Source organism: Lissotriton helveticus, chromosome 6, assembly GCF_964261635.1.
Source record: "Lissotriton helveticus chromosome 6, aLisHel1.1, whole genome shotgun sequence".
Lineage (NCBI taxonomy): Eukaryota > Metazoa > Chordata > Amphibia > Caudata > Salamandridae > Lissotriton > Lissotriton helveticus.
In genome coordinates, this window is record NC_136067.1 from 579,434,817 (window position 1) to 579,454,633 (window position 19,817).

General features: G+C 42.9%; 1 protein-coding gene across 2 annotated transcripts in view; it reads left to right on the forward strand.

Annotated features, from left to right (window-relative positions):
- Positions 1-19,817, forward strand: part of COL19A1 (collagen type XIX alpha 1 chain) — a 2,464,374-nt gene that overhangs the window by 1,368,488 nt on the left and 1,076,069 nt on the right. For both annotated transcript variants that reach the window (XM_078648013.1, XM_078648014.1), the window contains exon 15: positions 19,423-19,458. In XM_078648013.1, the coding sequence (XP_078504139.1) occupies positions 19,423-19,458 (36 nt within the window). The remainder of the gene's footprint in view (positions 1-19,422; positions 19,459-19,817) is intronic.

Here is a 19,817-nt window from a genome sequence, read left to right on the forward strand (position 1 = left end):
GCTGCTGGTGAACTCCGGAGAGTGGCTAGACGGCAGCGACTGGAGCCGGATCGCTTGGGGTGAGAGGCGGACGTGAACTCAGGGGGCCCTTCTTGCAGATACAAGTTAGTTAGCTGAAGCCTGCGTCCCAATGGGTCGTCCAGATAGGTTACAACCTAAGTTGACTTTTACCAACAGAAGCTCCAAAACTAGTGAGCCACCGCCGAACTCAGACGGAGACGGAGCTGGATCTGCGGGAGGGGAACCCGCGGTGGAGCCGGATCTCCGCACCATATTGCTGGCTATGGAGAAGAACCTGCAGGGCGGCATTGCATCTCTGGGAACTAAGATGGACGCCCTCACATACCGCATGGACCGGATGGCGGAGCGGCTTGGCAAGCACGCTGAACGCCTCGACATGTCGGAGCGCCGCATTGGGGAAGTAGAGGAGGCGCAGACAACGCTGGACGCAGGCCACAAGCAGCTAGGCAGAGTGCTTCAAATATTACAAGATAAGACGGAGGACTTGGAGGCGCGGTCCCGTAGATGTAAAATACAAATCACGGGCCTGCCGGAGAGCACTTCCACGGGCAACATGGAACACTTTGTGGAGGCCCTGCTGAAGAAACTGCTGGGGGAAGAAGCTTTTTCGGATCTGTTCATAGTGGAGAGGGCATATCGTACTATCGGACCGAGACCCAAACCCGGAGCACCTCCTCGCCCCATTGTTGCCAAGCTCCTTAATTACAGATACTGGGACACTGCATTGAAACTTGCGCGTGAGAAACAACCTCCGCAATATGAAGGGTCCACACTCTCCTTGTTCCCAGACTTTAATGCGCGGGTGCAAGAAGCAAGGCGACAGTTCATACCAATGAAGCGTCAACTTCGGGAACTAGGGATAGACTACGCCTTGCTGTACCCCGCCAAGCTCAGAGTCAACAGGCAGGGGAAATCTACAATCTTCACGGATCCGCGTACGCTTCAGAAAGCCATGAAGGATTGGAACAGGAGCGCAAGACAATCGGCAGAAGATGACCGTGTTAACGATCCTGCGACCCGCTCACTGGATGAACAGGACGGAACTAATGGTTTGTTGCTAGGGGGGACATTTACCGCCACATGTAGCGTGCTCCTCTGAGGGCCTCAAATTGGAGCTCCTTCTACAGATCTTGTTGCCTGGGGTTGGGGACCCTGATGTTCCCAGCACCTGGGACGTGATTGTCATGGCCGATAAGCAACTGTAAGTGGGGTGATTGATGGGGGAGGGAGAGATGTTTTTGAGATTGACACTCCTTTACATTGAAAATGCTGTGTTTACGCTCTGCTGAACTGTAAAGTCTGCAAAGTTTTGTGGGGACCTGTTGCCCTAGAGCTACTTGCTGGACCTGTATGGTCGATGGGAGTGATTGATGACGCTGGACTTGGGTTTTGGCATTAACGGGACTGAACAACATAGGGTGATATACACTTCTATAAAATTAATGGAACATAATCTCGATAATTAGGGACATGTGCTGTGAACTTTGTTATTGACTTGGGGGCGGGGGAGCGGATGTGCTGCAGCACATTACGTGGATAGACACAGTTCAATACTTATTGTGAGCGAGCTACCTACGTCCCTGTGTGTTTACCACAATTGTTCGAGGACTTACAGTTTAGGGGGAAACTGGTAGAATGGTTAATTGTATTTCTTTTTGTTTTTGTATTTGAATTGGGTTGTGGGTAAAGGGAAGATGGGTGGAGGGGAGTTGGTTGGGTGGGTTGGGCAGGGGGCTGCGGGATGGGGGAAGCAGGGTCATGGGGCGCGGCCAGGTTTGGGATGGGCATGCGTGGGTGGGGGGAAGGGGGCGATTGCAGGAACAGTTCTTGTTGTTGTTGATGCAATTGTTTGAATGCATTTCAGTTAAAGGCACACTAGCAAATCTTTTTGGCAGAGATGTTGGCCGACACGAGCGATGCTTTACGGGAAACTGTGAGACGCTTGCTAACATGCACCTACACCATTCATACAATGACCAATCTTGTGCAAGGTGATGACATGACCTCCGCTGGCCCACGGCCTCCTGGAACAATGCACAGATCACAAGACGGTGACACTATCACTTTTGACTTTTGACTAAACTGAGAAAAATCCTAACTTTAGGACTTTTGGTATTCACAGAAGGCATTTAGGAGTCCTAAAGTTAGGACTCCTAACTTCTGTGAATACCGAAATGAGTAAGTGTCTACTGTGAATACCAAAATGAGTAAGTGCCTTCTGTGAATACGAAAATGGAAGTAAGTTTAGGATTTTGTCTTAAGTTAGTTCTGTGAATCGGGCCCGGAGTCCCTATAGTTTGTCTGAGTTCCATCGGGGGTCGGCCTGAACTTGTGACTTTCTCCCGATCGGCGCAAGCAGATATCCACAGTTGGTGCTTTAAGCCTCTTGGGGTTATTTTGTCTAATAACATTAAAATTCAAAATCTCCAGTTTTACTAATTGGGTTTTTGTCGTATTAGTCATGTTTTGTGTATTAAAATCACTCTATTTCCTAATCTGGCTGTGGGTTCCGTTTGTGCTACTTTTTCAGTGTGCCACTGTTTGAAGCACAAACACTTTACACCTTGCCTCTGTGTTAAGCCTGACTATTCTGTGCCAATCTACCTGAGGGTTGAGCACAGGTTGATTCAGGGTCTGCATGCGACTTCAACTGAGAAGAATTTTGGTTGTTGCTTGAGAAAGACTTCACCCTCAACCAGTAATCCAATTTCTTGTACATTCCTTTTCCTGAAACCCTGCTATCCATGCCACCATCCTGAGACCGGTTGACGGAGGGCCACCTCTCCCGGCTCCATCAGGATGTTTAGGCTATTTTGGCCAAGGGAGCAATCAACAAGGTGCCACATCAGAAGTATATTCTAAACTTACTACTTTTGGTATTCACAGAATGCACTTACTACTTTTGGTATTCACGGAATGCACTTACTACTTTTGGTATTCACAGAATAGATTTACGACTACTAACTTTACGTCCGCACTCGGGCTGGAAATGTGACTGCATCTTTGAATGCGCGTTTCGACTTACTGCGTGGCATTAGTATTCTCTGCAGCATTTTAGGAGGCCTTGCGCTCAACTTTAGAGCAAAGGATAATCCACATTTGTAAAGCGCACAATCACCCGTAAGGGTCTCTAGGCGCTGGGGGCCGTCGGGAAGATTAAGCAAGCTATTGCCCAGAGTCACATGGTGCTGGGCTAACCTGCTGCCGGAGCCAGGGATCGAACCGTGATCCCCAGATTCCAGAGTCAGTCGCCCTGGCAAGCTGGCCATGTTGTCGAATCCATGATGTGTGGCAGCGGCACATACATCAAGGCTGTTTGTCATTTCAAATGCTGGAATACATTTCCAAAGGGGAACAACCTCTACTTCCCAAAGAAAGAGATGCAATGTGACATTCAGCAGTTATCTTAATGAATTGGGATGGATCATATTGTTTTCTACAGCGAATACCATGTTATGGTCTTGGAAACTCATAGTCAGCGTGTTGGCTCTGACAATGCCGGGGGAAGGAGCCTCGTGTCGGCGCTTTGGAAACCGGTAAGAGCGCAATTTTTCACGGTGAACCTGCATATTGGTGAGGTGAGGATTGACAGATGGTACCATGTGGCAAGCCCCGAACACAATCACTTAGGGGCTTATTAACAAGCCTCTTGCGCCACTTTTGCGTCATTTTTAACATGGGAAAGTGGCACAAAAGTGGCGCAACAGTCTTGTAAATAAGCCCCTTAGTACAGTGACTTGAATTTGGCAAGATCGTCAGTTTTCTGGACTACTGTTTTTGTGTGCCAATTGGGTGAGAGATCGCTCACAGGAGGGGTAGTTTGAATGGTTGTTGGTGACTTTAATTCTTGGCCAGTTTATGTTTGCTGACGATGTTGTGCTCTGCTACATATATTTATGATGCTGATCCCTTGTTTGCCTGGTGTATTACTAATTATTATCTCATTCTGCTCTGTGTTTCAGTAAGGATTGGAAAGTAGTTTGTGCGTTGATGCCCTCTGTGTGTGTGTGGGTAAAATGTAAGGGTGGAAGGATACCCTGTTCTAAGTGGGTTGAGAGGCACCCATTGTTTGAGGGATGAAAGATACCCTGGACATAGATACCCTGTGTGAGTGTTGTGATGGGCATGGATGGAAAAGTACCCTGTTTTAAGATGTTCTGTGAATGTGGTTGTTTAAGCGTTGAGAGATGCCTTGTGCAGAGGTTCCTTGTCTGTGTGGGAATGTGCATAGGTTGAAATAGACCCTTTGCGGACATTCCCTCCGAGGATATTCCCTGTTAGGATATAGGGGCAATGTGTTAAGCCTGGTTGGTAGTTAACATCCTTCCAATGGGGTTAGGATGATGGGGCAATTTTTAGCCCAATGTAACAGGATATGTTGTTACACCGCAATGCAGTAGAGAGTAGGTGAAACCCTTGTCCTGTTTAAATGAATGGTAATGGGGGTACATGGTTACACCCCAATGCAGTAGAGTTTGGAAGGAGCCCTGGACCCATCTCAGTGTTGTGTGTTGGTGGGTAAATGACTGGTCCTGGTAGAGTGTACGTGCTGTGAGAGGAACGGGTAGTGTGTTCTGTTTGTGGGCAATCTGCACTCTTGCATTGTGAATTTGTGGTACACATGGATTGTCTGTGTATTTTACCATCTTACATCCCACCGGAGCATTAAAGTTATTGCAGAAAGTGTTGTTTGACCTTTTTTGTTTGTTTCGGTGGGCTGGTTTTTATAGTTTTGTTGGACCTTTTGTAGGAGGGTATTTTGCTGTCCTTCGTCCTTCTGGTTTTCCTGTTGTTTTTATAGGGAGGATATGTGTGGGGCCTCTTGCTATCTTATGCATTCTCCCCATAGACTTGATGTTCCCTGCTGCACAGCCAGTGAGTGGGGTCATTGGATGATTGGAATGTTGACAGTGTTTGTGCTTGAATGAGTGAACAGTTGGATTGAGAAGGGCTGAGAAGCAAGTTTATCTGATTTACCTGTAACCTGATCTGAATCGAATAAACATACATCTTTTGTTACCTATGAGGATACATCCTTGATGGTAACAATCACCTTGCCTACCTTTTGTGCTCTGACTCACTCTTCTAAAAAAGAAGAGACACTCCACCACCTGGACCCAGCAAAGAGCATTGTTGTTCTAACTTGATCGTACCAAAGAGTTTCAGATGGACGATCGACTGTCGGGAAAGATAGAAAGACTGTGCAGAGACAAACCATCTCACAGCTGATAGTGCTCTACTTAAAAATCACCTACGTATTGGCCAAACAGCAACTATTTATGGCCTTGCAAACTCAACCATCATAGCCATGGCTGTGACCACTGTGTCAGCTTGCAGACCCCCTGTCCAGGACATCTGTCAGGCAGCCACGTGAGAGCCCTACACATGTTCACCAATCATTACTGTCTGCACAGTTAGGTCCATCGTGATTAGCATTTTGCCTGTTTGGTCCTCCGTACTTCTTGGACTAATCTGTTTGAAGACCCACCGCCATGGAGGTATTGCTTGGATATCTTTTCTAAGGTAAGGAATCTGTGGCTAGAAGTCTCTAACAGATGAACCAGTTACTTTCCGCAGCACCGTAGCTGGTAGAGACTCTATCTCCCTGTAGATTCCTTACCAACCTTCCATTCTCTCCACTCCGCTAACTGATTTTTGTACAGAGTTATGCTTTTGAGGCCCTTATCACTGCACACCAGTGCATCAGCATTCTTCCTCGGTCTGTGCTTCTTTGGTGGTGCCTATAAAGGCAGAGCTCAAGTCACATTTGGCATAGACAACACCAATGACGGAGAACCAAACAACTCCACCTACCAGCGCGCATGGCCACTGCATGAAAATTTCCAGATCCAGCCTGATGCCTGGAAAATATTGTAAGTTAAGGAATCAGTGGCTAGATAGAGTCTCTACCAGATAAGGCATTACTAAAGGTACTTCACTTTTTTATTTGCGTGTATTCACCCCAAAAAGTTTTAAAAGAAATTTGGGATCTGCTGGAGGCATGGATGATTTTGATTTCAGCCTTCCATATGTAACATACAATCTTAGCATGACAAGAAAAGATGTGACCTTGGCCCCTCATAAACCTTTTTGCTGTGCAGGAGGGTTGGGGCAGAGATGGAGTAATTTGTTCAGTGAATATGAAAATCGTTGAATCAATGGAGGGTGATCCATGTTTTCTGTTGTGCTACCTCGCAGATTCCTAGGCTCTGTTGAGTAGGAGGAGCATTCAACTTTTATCCTCACCTAAAGCAGAGATTGCCACTAACCCTCTGAATCAGGCTTTTATAAGACTGTTGGCTTTTGATTGTTTGTGTGGTAGTTTGGGGGATACCCAGAAGGTATGAAGGTCTTACTGTACTACCTTTTTAAACCCCACTCTCTATCGCAAAAATGAGTTCCTTCAACACCTGAACGCGGAAGTAATTAGCTTTATGTCTTGTAACACAATTGTGTTTTGTGTTTGAGCTTATTTGGGGGTTGTACATGTAGAGCATGAGCGGTGTGAGTCATGGTCTCTTTGAGGACATATTACATGAAGTAAATCATGCTGGTTCCCCTGCATTGTGTAACACCAGTCCAGCCCCAAAGTCTGTAAAGCAGCTTGTGGGGTCATGCCTCAGAAACCTGTGGCAGTTTGACTCTTGACTGGTTTAAGCTGAAATATACATTGTATAGTAAGCTCAGATCCAAGCTTGAACTTAAAAGGTTGTCCTAATCCGGCGTGACAGCATAGCAGACCTGCTGCCAGATGATGCTGGGAATTACTGAGAACGCTGAACCCGTCATTAAATTATTGGCTTGTGTGCAGGTAAGTTCACATCCTGTGGCTGTAAGTTGCCTCCCCCCTTTGCATTCTGTCAAGAACAGTCTGGAAATCACAGAAACTCCCACAAAGGTTTTGTGCCAGTACACCCACCTTTAGATAACTCCTGGAGCTATTGATCCTGTTGGCAATATTTGTCTGAAATTCTGCAGAAGCACAATTCAGAGTAATCTATTACCGTACATAGGGCTCTGCAAGTTGTTGTGTTGGTTTTATTGACAAAATATCGATGTTAAAAATCTAGAAGTAAAAAATATTGATACAAAAATATAGAATGCAAAAAATATTGATTCCATATACTTAAACAGGTACGTACAAAAATATCGGGAACAAATATCGCTGTATAAAATGTAGTTGTATAAAATATCGAATTTTATATATAAATAAAATAAAATAATAAATATTAAATATGTTAAATAATAAAATTAATATAAAAAAATTAAGTAGATGTAAAATAAATGAAAAATATATATAATAAATACATTTAATTAAAAAAGTTAAACACACATACATAATACTTCATCTATATTTATATTAAAACAATTAATAATGTATTAATTTCTTTTATAATTTTAACATTATATGAAAATGTACAAGAATATATTTAATATAATTAGATTTTATTTTTTGGTACACAAACACAGACACACATACACACACACTTACACATATGTATATATATATATATATATTGGTACCAATATCATAAAATCTAATTAAAAGACATTCTATTATAAATGAAAATATTAAACTATTTAAAAATCTTCAAACTTAAAGTTAACACTCCAGTGAGTCCAACAGTAGGGAAAGTGTTGGATAGCAGAGGAGTAAAAATTACTATTCCCACTCCAATGAGTGCAACAGGAGAGAAAGTGTTGGATAGCGGAGTGGTAGAAATTACTATTCCCACTCCAGTGAGTGTAACAGTAGAGAAAGTGTTAGGTAGTGGAGGGGTATAAATTACTATTTCCACTCCAATGAGTCCAACAGTAGGGAAAGTGTTGGATAGCGGAGGGGTAAAAATTACTATTCCAACTCCAGTGAGTACAACAGTAGGGAAACTGTTGGATGGTGGAGGGGTAAAAATTACTATTCCCACTCCAGTGAGTGTAACTGTAGGGAAAGTGATGGATAGCGGAGGGGTAAAAATTGGTATTCCAACTCCAGTTAGTGCAACATTAGGGAAGGTGTTGAATAGCGGAGGGGTAAAAATTACTATTCCCATTCCAGTGAGTGTAACAGGAGGGAAAGTGTTGGATAGTGGAGGGGTACAAATTACTATTCCCACTCCAACGAGTGCAACAGTAGGGAAAGTGTTGGATAGCAGAGGGGTAAAAATTACTAATCCAACTCCAGTGAGTGCAACAGTAGGTAAAGTGTTGGATTGCAGAGGAGTAACAATTAATATTCTCACTCCAGTCAGTTAAAAACAAAACTTTTAACAACAATAAAAATATTTAAAAAACAAAATAAATTAGAAAATATATAAATATGTTACAAATTCAAATACAAAAATATTTAATAATAATTTTTTCAAAATACATACTATAATGTTAAATACATTTAACAAATACCTACAAATATATTACTTTCCACCCTTTAGCCCTATAAACCCCACAACCCACACCTAAAAGAAATTACACAGTTCCCATAATTATTTATCAATTAATTAACAACCAATTAATAATTAATTACAAATAAATTACTTCCCACAATTAACGTTATAAAATCTAAATTAAATAAAAAAGAATCATTAATTTATTATTATTAAATTACTTCTCACCCTATTACCCTATAAACCCACAACCCGCTACGGAACTAAAAAATGCTAAATGTAATTAAAATATAATTCATAACTACTAAGAATGTAATACATATATTAAAAAACATAAATAATACTTAAACACAAAAAGAATACATCACATACATTTAAAATATAAACTAAAACTCATAACCCTAATTAAAAAAATTATATTTTACACATCTATACTTTTGCATACAATATTAATGACTTCTATATTTTTAAAAACAATATTTCTTACCTTCAATTTGATATTCTTGCCCACGATATTCTTGCTGTCGATATTTTGGAATCACAATACTTCTAACTCAATATTTGCGTAAGTTGAGATTTCCAACTTGAAGTTCTGTCTCTGCACCGTTGTGTTGCTATGCCTGGGACCAGAAAGCTCTGCTGCTGTGTGACTTGAGAAGGAATCAGTGAAAGATGTACTTATTATCTGTGAGGCACTGAGGTTGCCATATTTTAAAGAGACTTCTTCCTAAAACCACAGTTTGTGCTTAATACTTCCATATATTATGTGGAAGCAACAGGTGTCTCTCTGAAGTGGCACTAAATGGAGGAAGTTATTGATCAGTAAAGACAACTTCCAGGCAGGTAGGATAGTCCAAAAAGAGAACAGCAGAGGAAACTGGATCTCCCAAACCCCTGACTGGAGCAGATAAGAATAGAATCCAACATAGCCGGATTACAGGAGATGGAGCCAGGTTCCAAGAGATACAAAAGGATTCCATGAGCTGGAGCACGTTTACTGGCAATAGAAAAGAATTCCAGAAAAAAACAACTGAATTCCAATATGATGATGATGATGGTGATTACATTTTATAATGCACAGAGCTACTCCAAGGAGTGTCCCGGCATGACACCAGCTAATACAGAAGCTAGGAGGCTTACACTTGTATAAATAACCCTGTCTTAAGTTTTGTCTTGAATAGCACCGGGTCCCTTATTGAACGTAGTTCCAAAGGAAGCCCATTTCAGGCTGCTGACCCTAAAAACATCAGGGACCTTCCACCTGTTCTTGTACGTCATATTTTGAGGACTGCCGCCAAACATTTGTTGGCAGACCCTAGCTGTTTTGTGGGATTGTAGAAACCAAATCTCTAAGATAAGCAGAGCCAGCTTGATATAAGGAGACATGCAGTAATGCAAGAGTCTTGAATGTCACTCTTTCCCTAAAGGGCAACTAGTGAAGTGCCCTCAGATGTGGCGATATATGTGTTCTCATAGCCACATATACCAGAAGTCATGCCGCTGCATTTTGAATTACCTGTAGTCTGTCCATCAAATATTCTGGTAGACCAAGATACAGGGCCTTGCCATAATCAGTCCTAGATGTAATCAGCACCAAAATAACTATTTTCTTTGCTGAAAAGGACAGACAAGGCATAAATGTCTTTTGGGTCCTCATAATCCTAAAGCAGGTCCCTACCAACCCCTTTACTTGAGGCCTACGACAATCTGTCATCAAATTCATCCAACTCAGCAGGATTACTGGAGATGGAGCTAGGCTCCAAGAGATACAACAGGATTCCAGGAATTAGAGCAGGTTTACTGGTAATGTATGAGGAGCCCAGAAAAAAAACTGAATTTCAGGAGCAAGTAACCAGGAGGGAGAACCCTACACCACTTTTACTAGATAATTTGTGGTGCATAGAAGGCAGGTTCAGGCTCCTTAACTAGGGAGTAACAGAAAGATAAAAGCTACAAGAAACACAATGTGCCATGCAGAAAATAGTTCCACCATGATGGATTGGGTTATTGCTATTAGTAGAGACTTTTAAGGAAGCTGTATCAGTTTGGGAATAAAATGAATTCCAACTTCTTGTCATGATACCCAAAGCAAAATGGTTTGTTACAGAGAAGGCATCATGAAGTGTATTCCCATAAACAATAGACATTAGAATGAATGTTGGTAACATTTTTAGGTCCTGTGTTACCATCCATATAATCTACTATATCAGGGCACCCTCCTTCCTGTCGACTAAGTTTAAAAAGTACATACCGAGCAGAGCACTCAGATCTGGCAATAAGAATACCATAGTCATCCCATCACACAGATACTCAAGGGGGAGGTAGAGCCTTCAGAGTTCAGGAAGCCTTTCTCTGAAACTCTCCTACACTTGCAATCTGGATTTAGTCGGACATACTCAAAATCGGAAAAACTATGGAAACTTAGTAACAGCACCAAGAGGCTTCTTTCTGTGAGTGAGCGCTCCGCTGTAGACAAATGTCCTTATAACATAACTTAATATAACAAGAATCGTGTGGCTGGTCAGAAACTAATAGTAGGTGATTGGAACCTTGATTCCTCACAACATGCTGAGTGAGAAATTGCATTTTGTTTCTATGCCCTATGCTGAGCCACTATGGGCCAGATGTAGGTCGGTCGGTAACGGCCGAAAATCTGTATTTTCGGCCGTTACCGACCGGTATTTGAGATATGGTATGTAGGGCCACATATTTTACAGAATCGGTAAATTTACCGATCGGTAAATTTACCGATTCTGTAAAATACCGAATCGGTATTTTTTACAATTCGGTAAACTTGAAATGTAGGTGGGACTCTTCAGAGTCCCACAAGCCGTACAGAATCGGTATTTTACCATCAAATCTATTTGATGGTAAAATACCGATTCCGGTGTGCATGTACATGTGTGCATGCACACCTGTGCCATATGACAGGCAGACCTGCCCTTAGTGCAAGTCTGCCTGCCACATGGCACCCGAGCCTCTTTTGGGGGTGCCAGAGGGTGTCAAGGTGACACCCCCTGCACCCTTGTGTCAGTCGGTATTTACCGATTCGGTAAATACCGAATCGGTAATGCCCATTCATTCCTATGGGCTTCAAAGCCCATAGGAATGAATGGGCATTACCGATCGGTATTTACCGAATCGGTAAATACAGATTTTTTACCGATTCGGTAAAAGGAACATCTGGATGCTCCTACATGTCCCCCCTTCTTATTTACCGATTCTTATTTACCGAATCGGTAAAATTCGGTAAATAAGAATCGGTAAATGAGTCCTACCTACATCGGGCCCTATGTTCTTTCCTGTTGTCAAGGCACAAACATTACAACCTCAGGTGTAGGGTGGTGTTGGGATGAGAATCTATGGTTGGTACTTTTGAAACATGGTGATGTCCCTGGTTTGAATATGGTGACTGTGTTTTATAACAGGACACTTCCCCAGAGTACCAGGTTTGTTAAAGACACAGAGGAATTTCCTAACCAGCAAAAAGTAAAGGCAGAAGATGCTGCGACCCATGAACCTTTGCTCAGAGGATAACCTTTCCAATATGTTAAAAACTGGAGTTCTGCTTGAATTATACAAGAATCAAAAATGTCCTATAACTCAATTTCAAGTTGTCCCTGATTGTGTCAGTAATTACAGGGATTAGTTGAGAATCATTAAACACAGACTGTTTCTCCCCAATCGAAGGGAGTTTGAAAGGATAAATTACTTTTTTTTTATCTGGTTGATGATTGTTAGTGAGGTCACAATTTGAATAGAAATGATAGAGCTAGAAAGAATCTGGAAGACAACAAATATGACCTCCAGGATTGTAACTTGATGATGGAACTCTATGTCAATTGGCAAAACTAGATGTCGGATTCAAGTTATCACTAACCTAGAGACACAAATGTTGCTGCAAGAATGATGTGGAAGCCCCAGCCTCCTTCCCCTCCCACAATGTTATCTAACCTGTGCTCAATACTCCTGATAAAGAGACATGGATAGGGATATATGAAAGAAAGCAAATAAACGTCATTAGGTTGTAGTCACACAGCTCGTTTCATCAAATAGACGCTCTCACAGGTGTTCTTCTCTCCTGTTGTGATGGCTCTTTTGTATTAAACAGAAGACACAAGACTACTCTTACTCTCTGTTCCTGCATCAATTTCAATTGCATGTAGTTTTTTAAGTTTACATACATTTCACATGAACTCTAACAGTCTACTCAAACTAAAGAATACCAAAGAACCACTCTAGCAACAGTTGCCTTATACTAAACACTCAATGCATTAGCTGCTCAGAACCTTTATCTTGCTAGAGCCAAGGATTTGTTGTAGGTCTGGTTTTATTCCAATGAACATGCACAGTTGTGAGAGCTCCAAAACTTGAGGCATCAAACAGAAACAAAGGTTCACTTAGAATTGGTAAATATATCTTTGAAGGTCCAAGCAACAGTTATAGCACTACTTAGTAGTTGAGGCAAAGTTTCAGGATGTAAACACAAATGGCAGTTCAAGAATTAAACAGTGGTTTCACAATCCAAAGAATACAATACATTCAGCCAACTCTCCTAGGCTAATCACTAGTCTGAGCCCTCTGAAGATCATACTGGTGGAGTTCGACAAATTCCTATGATTTAAGCTAATGCTTTGAAGAGTTCCAAGAATACAAAGACAATATTTGAATTGACTTTGTAGATAAAGTTCAAAGATATTCCACAAGCAGAAAACCTCTGAGAAGATGGACTTGGTGTCTGGCTTGATGACTGTCAGAGCCATGAGCACAGGTAAAGAGCAGAGCCCAAACAGGATCTTCCTCTCATCAACAGGGGGAACATCAGAGCATAAGGCCATGTCCTGAATGTGACTTTTATGGACTGCCTTGAATCCTGCAATAGATCCTTGAATACCAAGATCATTGAATGCTCTGGGATATCCTCCAATGCTAAGATCATTGAATCCTTTAGTACATCCTTGAATGCCATGATCATTGAATCCTTTGGTACATCCTCAAATGCTAGGATCATTGAATATTTTTTTTAAACCACTTACCTTTTCGACCGTCCCTCCTCTGTCTCCGCTTCTCTTCTCTTACTGACTCTAGTTGGGGGAAGAAGCTGCAGGAAGCACCCGGTGCACACAGTTTCCACTGAGCCAATCACTATCTGCAATGCAGGATTGTGATTGGTTTGAGCGCAGTGAATTGACGCTCAGATGGGGACAGGGAGCCTGTGCATAGCCTGGTGGGGAATATGAAAAGTGCGCATGATTGTTTGGCCAGACCAAGACGTCCGGCCAAGCAGTAATGCACACTTAGGTGTGCACAAACCAATGCTCCTCTTTGAGTCACAATCCCTGCCCCACCCTAACACAGCTCCGCAGACAGAAGATTGACAATGGAAACCATCAAATAAGAAGCAAGCAAATGAGAGTGACATGATGGCCAACTAGCGGTACGCAAAGGGTGGGCTCCATGCAGCTGAAGTCTAGTAGACTCAACCTAAATAGAAGATTAGATAGGGGCAGAGAATGTCAGCTGAGATGTGAGACCGACAAAAGGCAGTAAAGTCTGTGCACATTGAGGTATACCATAAATTGGAAACCGAAGCCAGGAATGACATTGTATCCCAAAGCTCCACATCAAGTGAGCACAAGGCAAAGGAAGGAAGATGTTTTGCAAAGATGAAAGCATAGCGAAATCGGAAAACCTGAACCCTGTATGATAACTTCAGCTTTAGTTGCCTGTCTCCAGAGTTTTCTGTGAGATATTGGTATTTCTGTAAACAGCAAAGAACCTTCCCATTCAATGATGGAGGTGCGATTTGTGTTGACCCCTGTTAGACTTGACATATTTGGTGTGGTTTCCCCTGACTTTTTTCTTCCACATCCAGTAGTTTTTGATGCTCTGCTGGATTACATTTTTGCTGGCTTAGATGCTTTGGGCACTTTGCCGCTACTGATCGGTGTCAGAGTGCATGTGCTCCCTGTTTAAATTGTGTTTACAATTGGTTCTCCCTGATTGGCATATTTGATTTACTTGTAAGCCCCTAGTAATGTGCACTTAGGGTGCCAGGGCCTGTAAATCAAATGCCACTAGAGGGCCTGCAGCACTGATTGTGCCACCCACATATCTGGCACTGAAAATGTATCTCAGACTTGCCTCTGCAGTGTCTGTGTGCAGTTTTTTAACTGTAATGTCGACCTGGCAAGTGCACCCTCCTGCCCTGCCCTAACCTTCCCTTTCCTTACATGTAAGGCACCCCTATGATAGGCCCAAGGTACCCCTCTGGGCAGGGTGCAGTGTATGTGAAAGGTAGGACATGTACTGGTGTGTGTGACATGTCCTGAAATACTGCCTGTTAGAACCGGGGGGTCTCTAGTTGGCAGAGGCAGGTATCTTTGTCCAAATAGGTACTCTTGCTTCTAGTCAGGGTAAGATGGATGCACACTTTAGATAACCACTGCTCGCCTCCTTGGTAGCTTGGCACGAACAGACAGGCTTATCCCAAAGGTAATGTATAACGTATTTGTACCAACACCCACAGTAACACAGTGAAAACATCACAAATGGATACCACACCAGTTTAGAAAAATAAAACATCTTTATCTAAACTAAATAAAACGAAAACGACAAAAATCCAACATATAGATTCTCAGTAGAATGTCTTTAAAAAGGGTTGTTGCAAAAATAAACTTGTAGATGGTAAATGTGACACTTTTCTCTCAAAGTACCTTAGATGCATAACGCAGAACAAACACAAGGGTCGCAGAGAAGGCTCTTCCTGCACTCCGGTTGTGATGCGACAAAATGGCGTCTCTCATGCGATGTGACAACGTGGATGCGATACGTGCACACCCGACGGCGATGCAGTGAAATCGGTGGTTTCTTGAGCCACGACAGGGCCTGCGACACGCTTCCTTAGCGATGCGACGGTCCGGCGACATGCTTCTCTGGTGATGCGACGGCAAACAGCGGGAGTGGCGACAAGCTTCCTTGGTGATGTGACTGCGGCTGCTGCGGCGGCGGCACGCTTCTCCCTCATTGCGTCACACTTCCAGCTCCCAGCAGCAAGGGCCTCAGACACATTTACAGGCACATCAGGGCAGGTCAGTACTTCCAGCAAAGAAGTCAGGGAAGCTGGGGGGGAGTCCTTTTGTGCCTGGGTCTTCAGAAACAGGAGGCCAGCTCTTCCCAGGCCCTTGGAGACTTTTCTTCGGATGGACACAGCACACAGCAAAGTCCTTCTTCAAACAGGGGACACAGCACACAGCAAAGTCCTTTGCACTTCTCCTCAGCAGAAACAGCAAACTGCAGGCCAGCCCCAGACACACAGCAAGGGCAGTACTTCTCCTCAGTCTCTTCAGCTGTCCTCTTTGGCAACAGGTTCCTCTTGACCACAAAGTAGTCAGATTTACAGGGGTTTTCGCTCTTACATTTATACCCCAAAAGTCTTTGTTCTCTATGTGTGAGGGGTCCTGGACCCAGTCCAAACCAGTTCTGGGGGCACTCTGCCAGTGGACAACTTCTTCCTTTGTGAATGTGCACCAGGGTCTTCAGACGCACCGCAGGAGGTGGAGCCAGCATTGTGGAAGGCAGGCATTGCCCTATCCAGGCCCAGTTGCTACTCCTCCCACCACTCCAAATGCAGATAGGTCTATTCAGCCTAGTGCTGACTCACCCAGACTCTTGGAGCCACTCCAGCCTCTGTCACTCTCAAACCAGACAGTCAATCCACAAACAGGCAGAGGCCCACAGAAAGGTTGAACAAGAAAACAGCCTCTTTCTAAACATGCTATTTTCAAACATAGAATTTAAAAAACATCTTTACTAAAAGATGTGTTATTAAATTCTGAGTTTAGGGATACCAGACTCCAATTTTCTACGTCACTCCTTTGGGAAGATATGCAGGTAAACATGTTACACAGCATTCCCCATTCTGGCCTATGGGCAAGATAGCCTTTCAATTGTGAAAGAGAAAATTGGCAGAATTTCACTATCAGGACATGTTACACACACTAGTACATGTCCTACCTTTCATATACCCTGCACCCTGCCCAGGGGGGTATATTGGGCCTACCATAGTGGTGTCCTTATGTGTAAGGAAAGGGAAGGGTCAGGCCTGGCAAGTGGGTGCACTGGCCAGGTCAACATGGCAGTTAGCAAACTGTGCACAGGCACTGCGGTGACAGCCCTGAGACATCTCTTTGGGGCTACTCATGTGGGTGGCACAATCAGTGCTGCAGACCCACTAGTAGCATTTGAGTCACCAGCCCTGGCATACTCAGTGCATTTTACTAGGGACCTACAGGTAAAACGAATATAACAATCATGGATAACCAATCTCAATAACAATTTACACAGAGTGCATATGCACTTTAGCACTGATCAGCAGTGGTAAAGTGCCCAGAGTCCTATAGCCAACAACCCCAGGTCAGGAAAAACAAATGAGGAAAAAGCTAAAAGTTTGGAGAAAACTCTGCAAACAGGGCTATTTCCAACACTTCCAATTTTGTTTTTCACTATTGAAAGGTATTTGTCCCATAGGATAGAACGAGAAATACAGTGTAGCATCTTACAAGTATAACTTCCCATTGGGACACAATGGAGAAATAAAGTTTAAGCTCTTTGAACTCAGAATTTAATAACACATGTTTTAGTAAAGATGGTTTTTAAATTGTGTGTTTAAAAATGTCACTTTTAGAAAGTAGGCATTTTCTTATTTAACCATTCTGTGGACCTCTGCCTGTTTGTGTACTGACTGTCTAGTTTTGGAGTGACAGGTGCAGGGGATGTGCATTTACTGTAGACAGCCACTGGGAGGGGGGTTGAGGTGTGCCTGGCCCTTCCTGGATGACTCAAAGCTGAGCTGAAAAGACCTGGGCTGAATTTATAGTAGTGGGAGGAGTTTTCCTTGCAGCTGAATAGGGCCTGTCTCCCTTGCACAATGCTGTCTCCACCCCCCGAGGTCATACTGCACCAGTGAGAATAAAACTTGTTTGTACTGGGCTCAGAGACCCCTGCACAGAGAGAACAAAGCCATTTTGGAGTATAAGTATTACACCTGAAAGCCCAAAACTTTAGATCATTTCTGGACTCAAAAAGAACCTTTGCCACGGAGAAGAGCAAAAGAGCTGTGAGGAGGAGTTCTGCCCCTTTGCTGTGTGCTTTGTTGGGTTGGCCAGCAGTTACTGTTTCTGCAAAGGAAAGGACAAAGACTGGAACTTTGCTTTGAACCTGCCTGAAGAAGATCTCCGAGTGCCTGTGTATGCTGGCCTCCTGATCTGAAGTCTCAGGGACACACAGACTTCACCCCAAGCTCTCCTGAACTCTGTTGCTGAGAGTTCTAACCTGCCAGGAGGTTCCTTTACCAGTTCTGGGCCTCTGGAGGTTGTTCGTGCTGTTGGGAGCTGGAAGACAAGAAGAACTGAAGAAACAGACTCATCACTTTTATTGCTGCTGTTGTTCGTGCTGTTTGGAGCTGGGCAAAAAGAAGAGCTGAAGAAACTGACGCATCACTCTTATATCTGCTGTTTTGCCAATGTAGCATCGCTGTGCCAGAAAATTCTCCAAGCATCTCCGCGCTGCTGCAGGACCGATGCAGCACTTGTTGCAGCTGCAAGAACTGACACATTGAAGGATCGCGGCTGTAGAAACCGATGCAGCGCTACCTCATGCTGCTACATGGCTTGCCGATGCATCCCAGATTTGCGGCAGTTATCCCGACATATCACCCGCAGACTAGACCGTCATGGAGTCGATGCATCACTTCCCCCTACAGTCTGGATTCGACGCATCACTTTTCCTGCGTGCAGCAGAACTGTTGCATCCCCTCCTCAAGGACTCAGGAACTGACGCATCTCTTTGTTTCCCAATGTTTTCCATCTCTACATCGGTTTGGCCTTGTGAATTTTGACTCATCTACTGGTACTTTGTGTAGAATCACGCATCCATAGTTTTCTAAGGACCCAGTTGTTTGAAACCTTTGAAAAGTCATATTCTTATTACATGTATGTTAGATTTTTGTTGTTTTGGTCTTGTTGAGTTTGGATAGAAACACTTTATTTTTCCTATGCTGGTGTGGTGTCCATTTGTGGTGTTATCCCTGTATTACTGTGTGTTCTGAGTGCAAATACTTTACACATTGCCTTTGGGATAAGTCTGTCTGCTCGTGCCAAAGCTACCCAAGGGGTGAGCAGGGGTTATCTAAAATGTGTATCCCCCTTACCCTGACTAGAAGCAAGGATCCCTATTTGGACAAAGGTACCTACCGCTGCAAACTAGAGACCCACAGTTCTAACAATCCCAGACTATGATATTATGTTTAGCAAGGCATTATTTGCATCCACTTTATAGGAACTTCGCCCACAGTCATTATGCCCCTCATTTCCATAACTCACTAGCAATTACCTATTGTTGATAGGATTTGTATGTGCTGTAAATAGTACTAGTTTCAGTGACTGGTTAGTTGATGTCATTATTTGCATTTCAGTTATTCTCACACCAAGCTCCACATGATGACCCCTCATCTTTAGAGCAATGCAGACTGTAAAACTGCAAGTTTCGTTTTTGAAATATTTCTCTTTTTTAACACATAGATGACCTACAAGTAACTCTTTCTAAATATATGCTTTGACAAACAAAGATCTGGAATATTTAATTTCAATGTATGAAGGAGGTCGCATGATTTGACGAGGAGCACTTTATATGCTGCTTTTACCTCTACATTTCTTTGATCATATTATTAGCTTTCTCACTTGTTTCTAACAAGGTTGCATGCCTTTAATGAAGAGAAATAACCTCCATGAGTGCCTTACTAGTGTTTCAAAATTCTTAATGATTACACCAACTCTAAAATGTGAAACTAAATTGTGCTTACTTTGTTAGACCCTTCGAGAGGACAGTGAATTCAAGGTCACATTTTCAATGTAAAAGATGACTGTATTTGTTTTATTCTGCTATCACAAACATACCCGTAATTAACTATTTTACTTAAGCGGACAGCTTTCTCATTTATTTTTTTCTCCATTTGTATTAGGGGGACATGGGACCTCCAGGACCTGCTTCTTTGCCTGTAAGTACACTAATCAACCAACATATGTGTTTAAGAGTAAAGCAGACACTATTAGCAAAATAACTTGTAGAAACAAAGTAAACATACATGGGTAAATGTTTTAAAATTTCAGTGGCAGTGTAAGTTTTGAAACTATTGGGGACTCTACCACCACCCTCTAATATATTTAGGGTCAATTATGAACGAGACTCTCACAATATATGAAACAAGTCCATATGTGTGTAAGGAACCGTAACATTTAAAGATGTCAAGGAAAGACACTTTAAAAGATAGTTTTGAGAAATTGCATCCAGGGTACATTGGATGTTGAGAGTCTAACCGTTCCTGTGATCTTGTCTGTGATCTTCCACTTGCAGTAA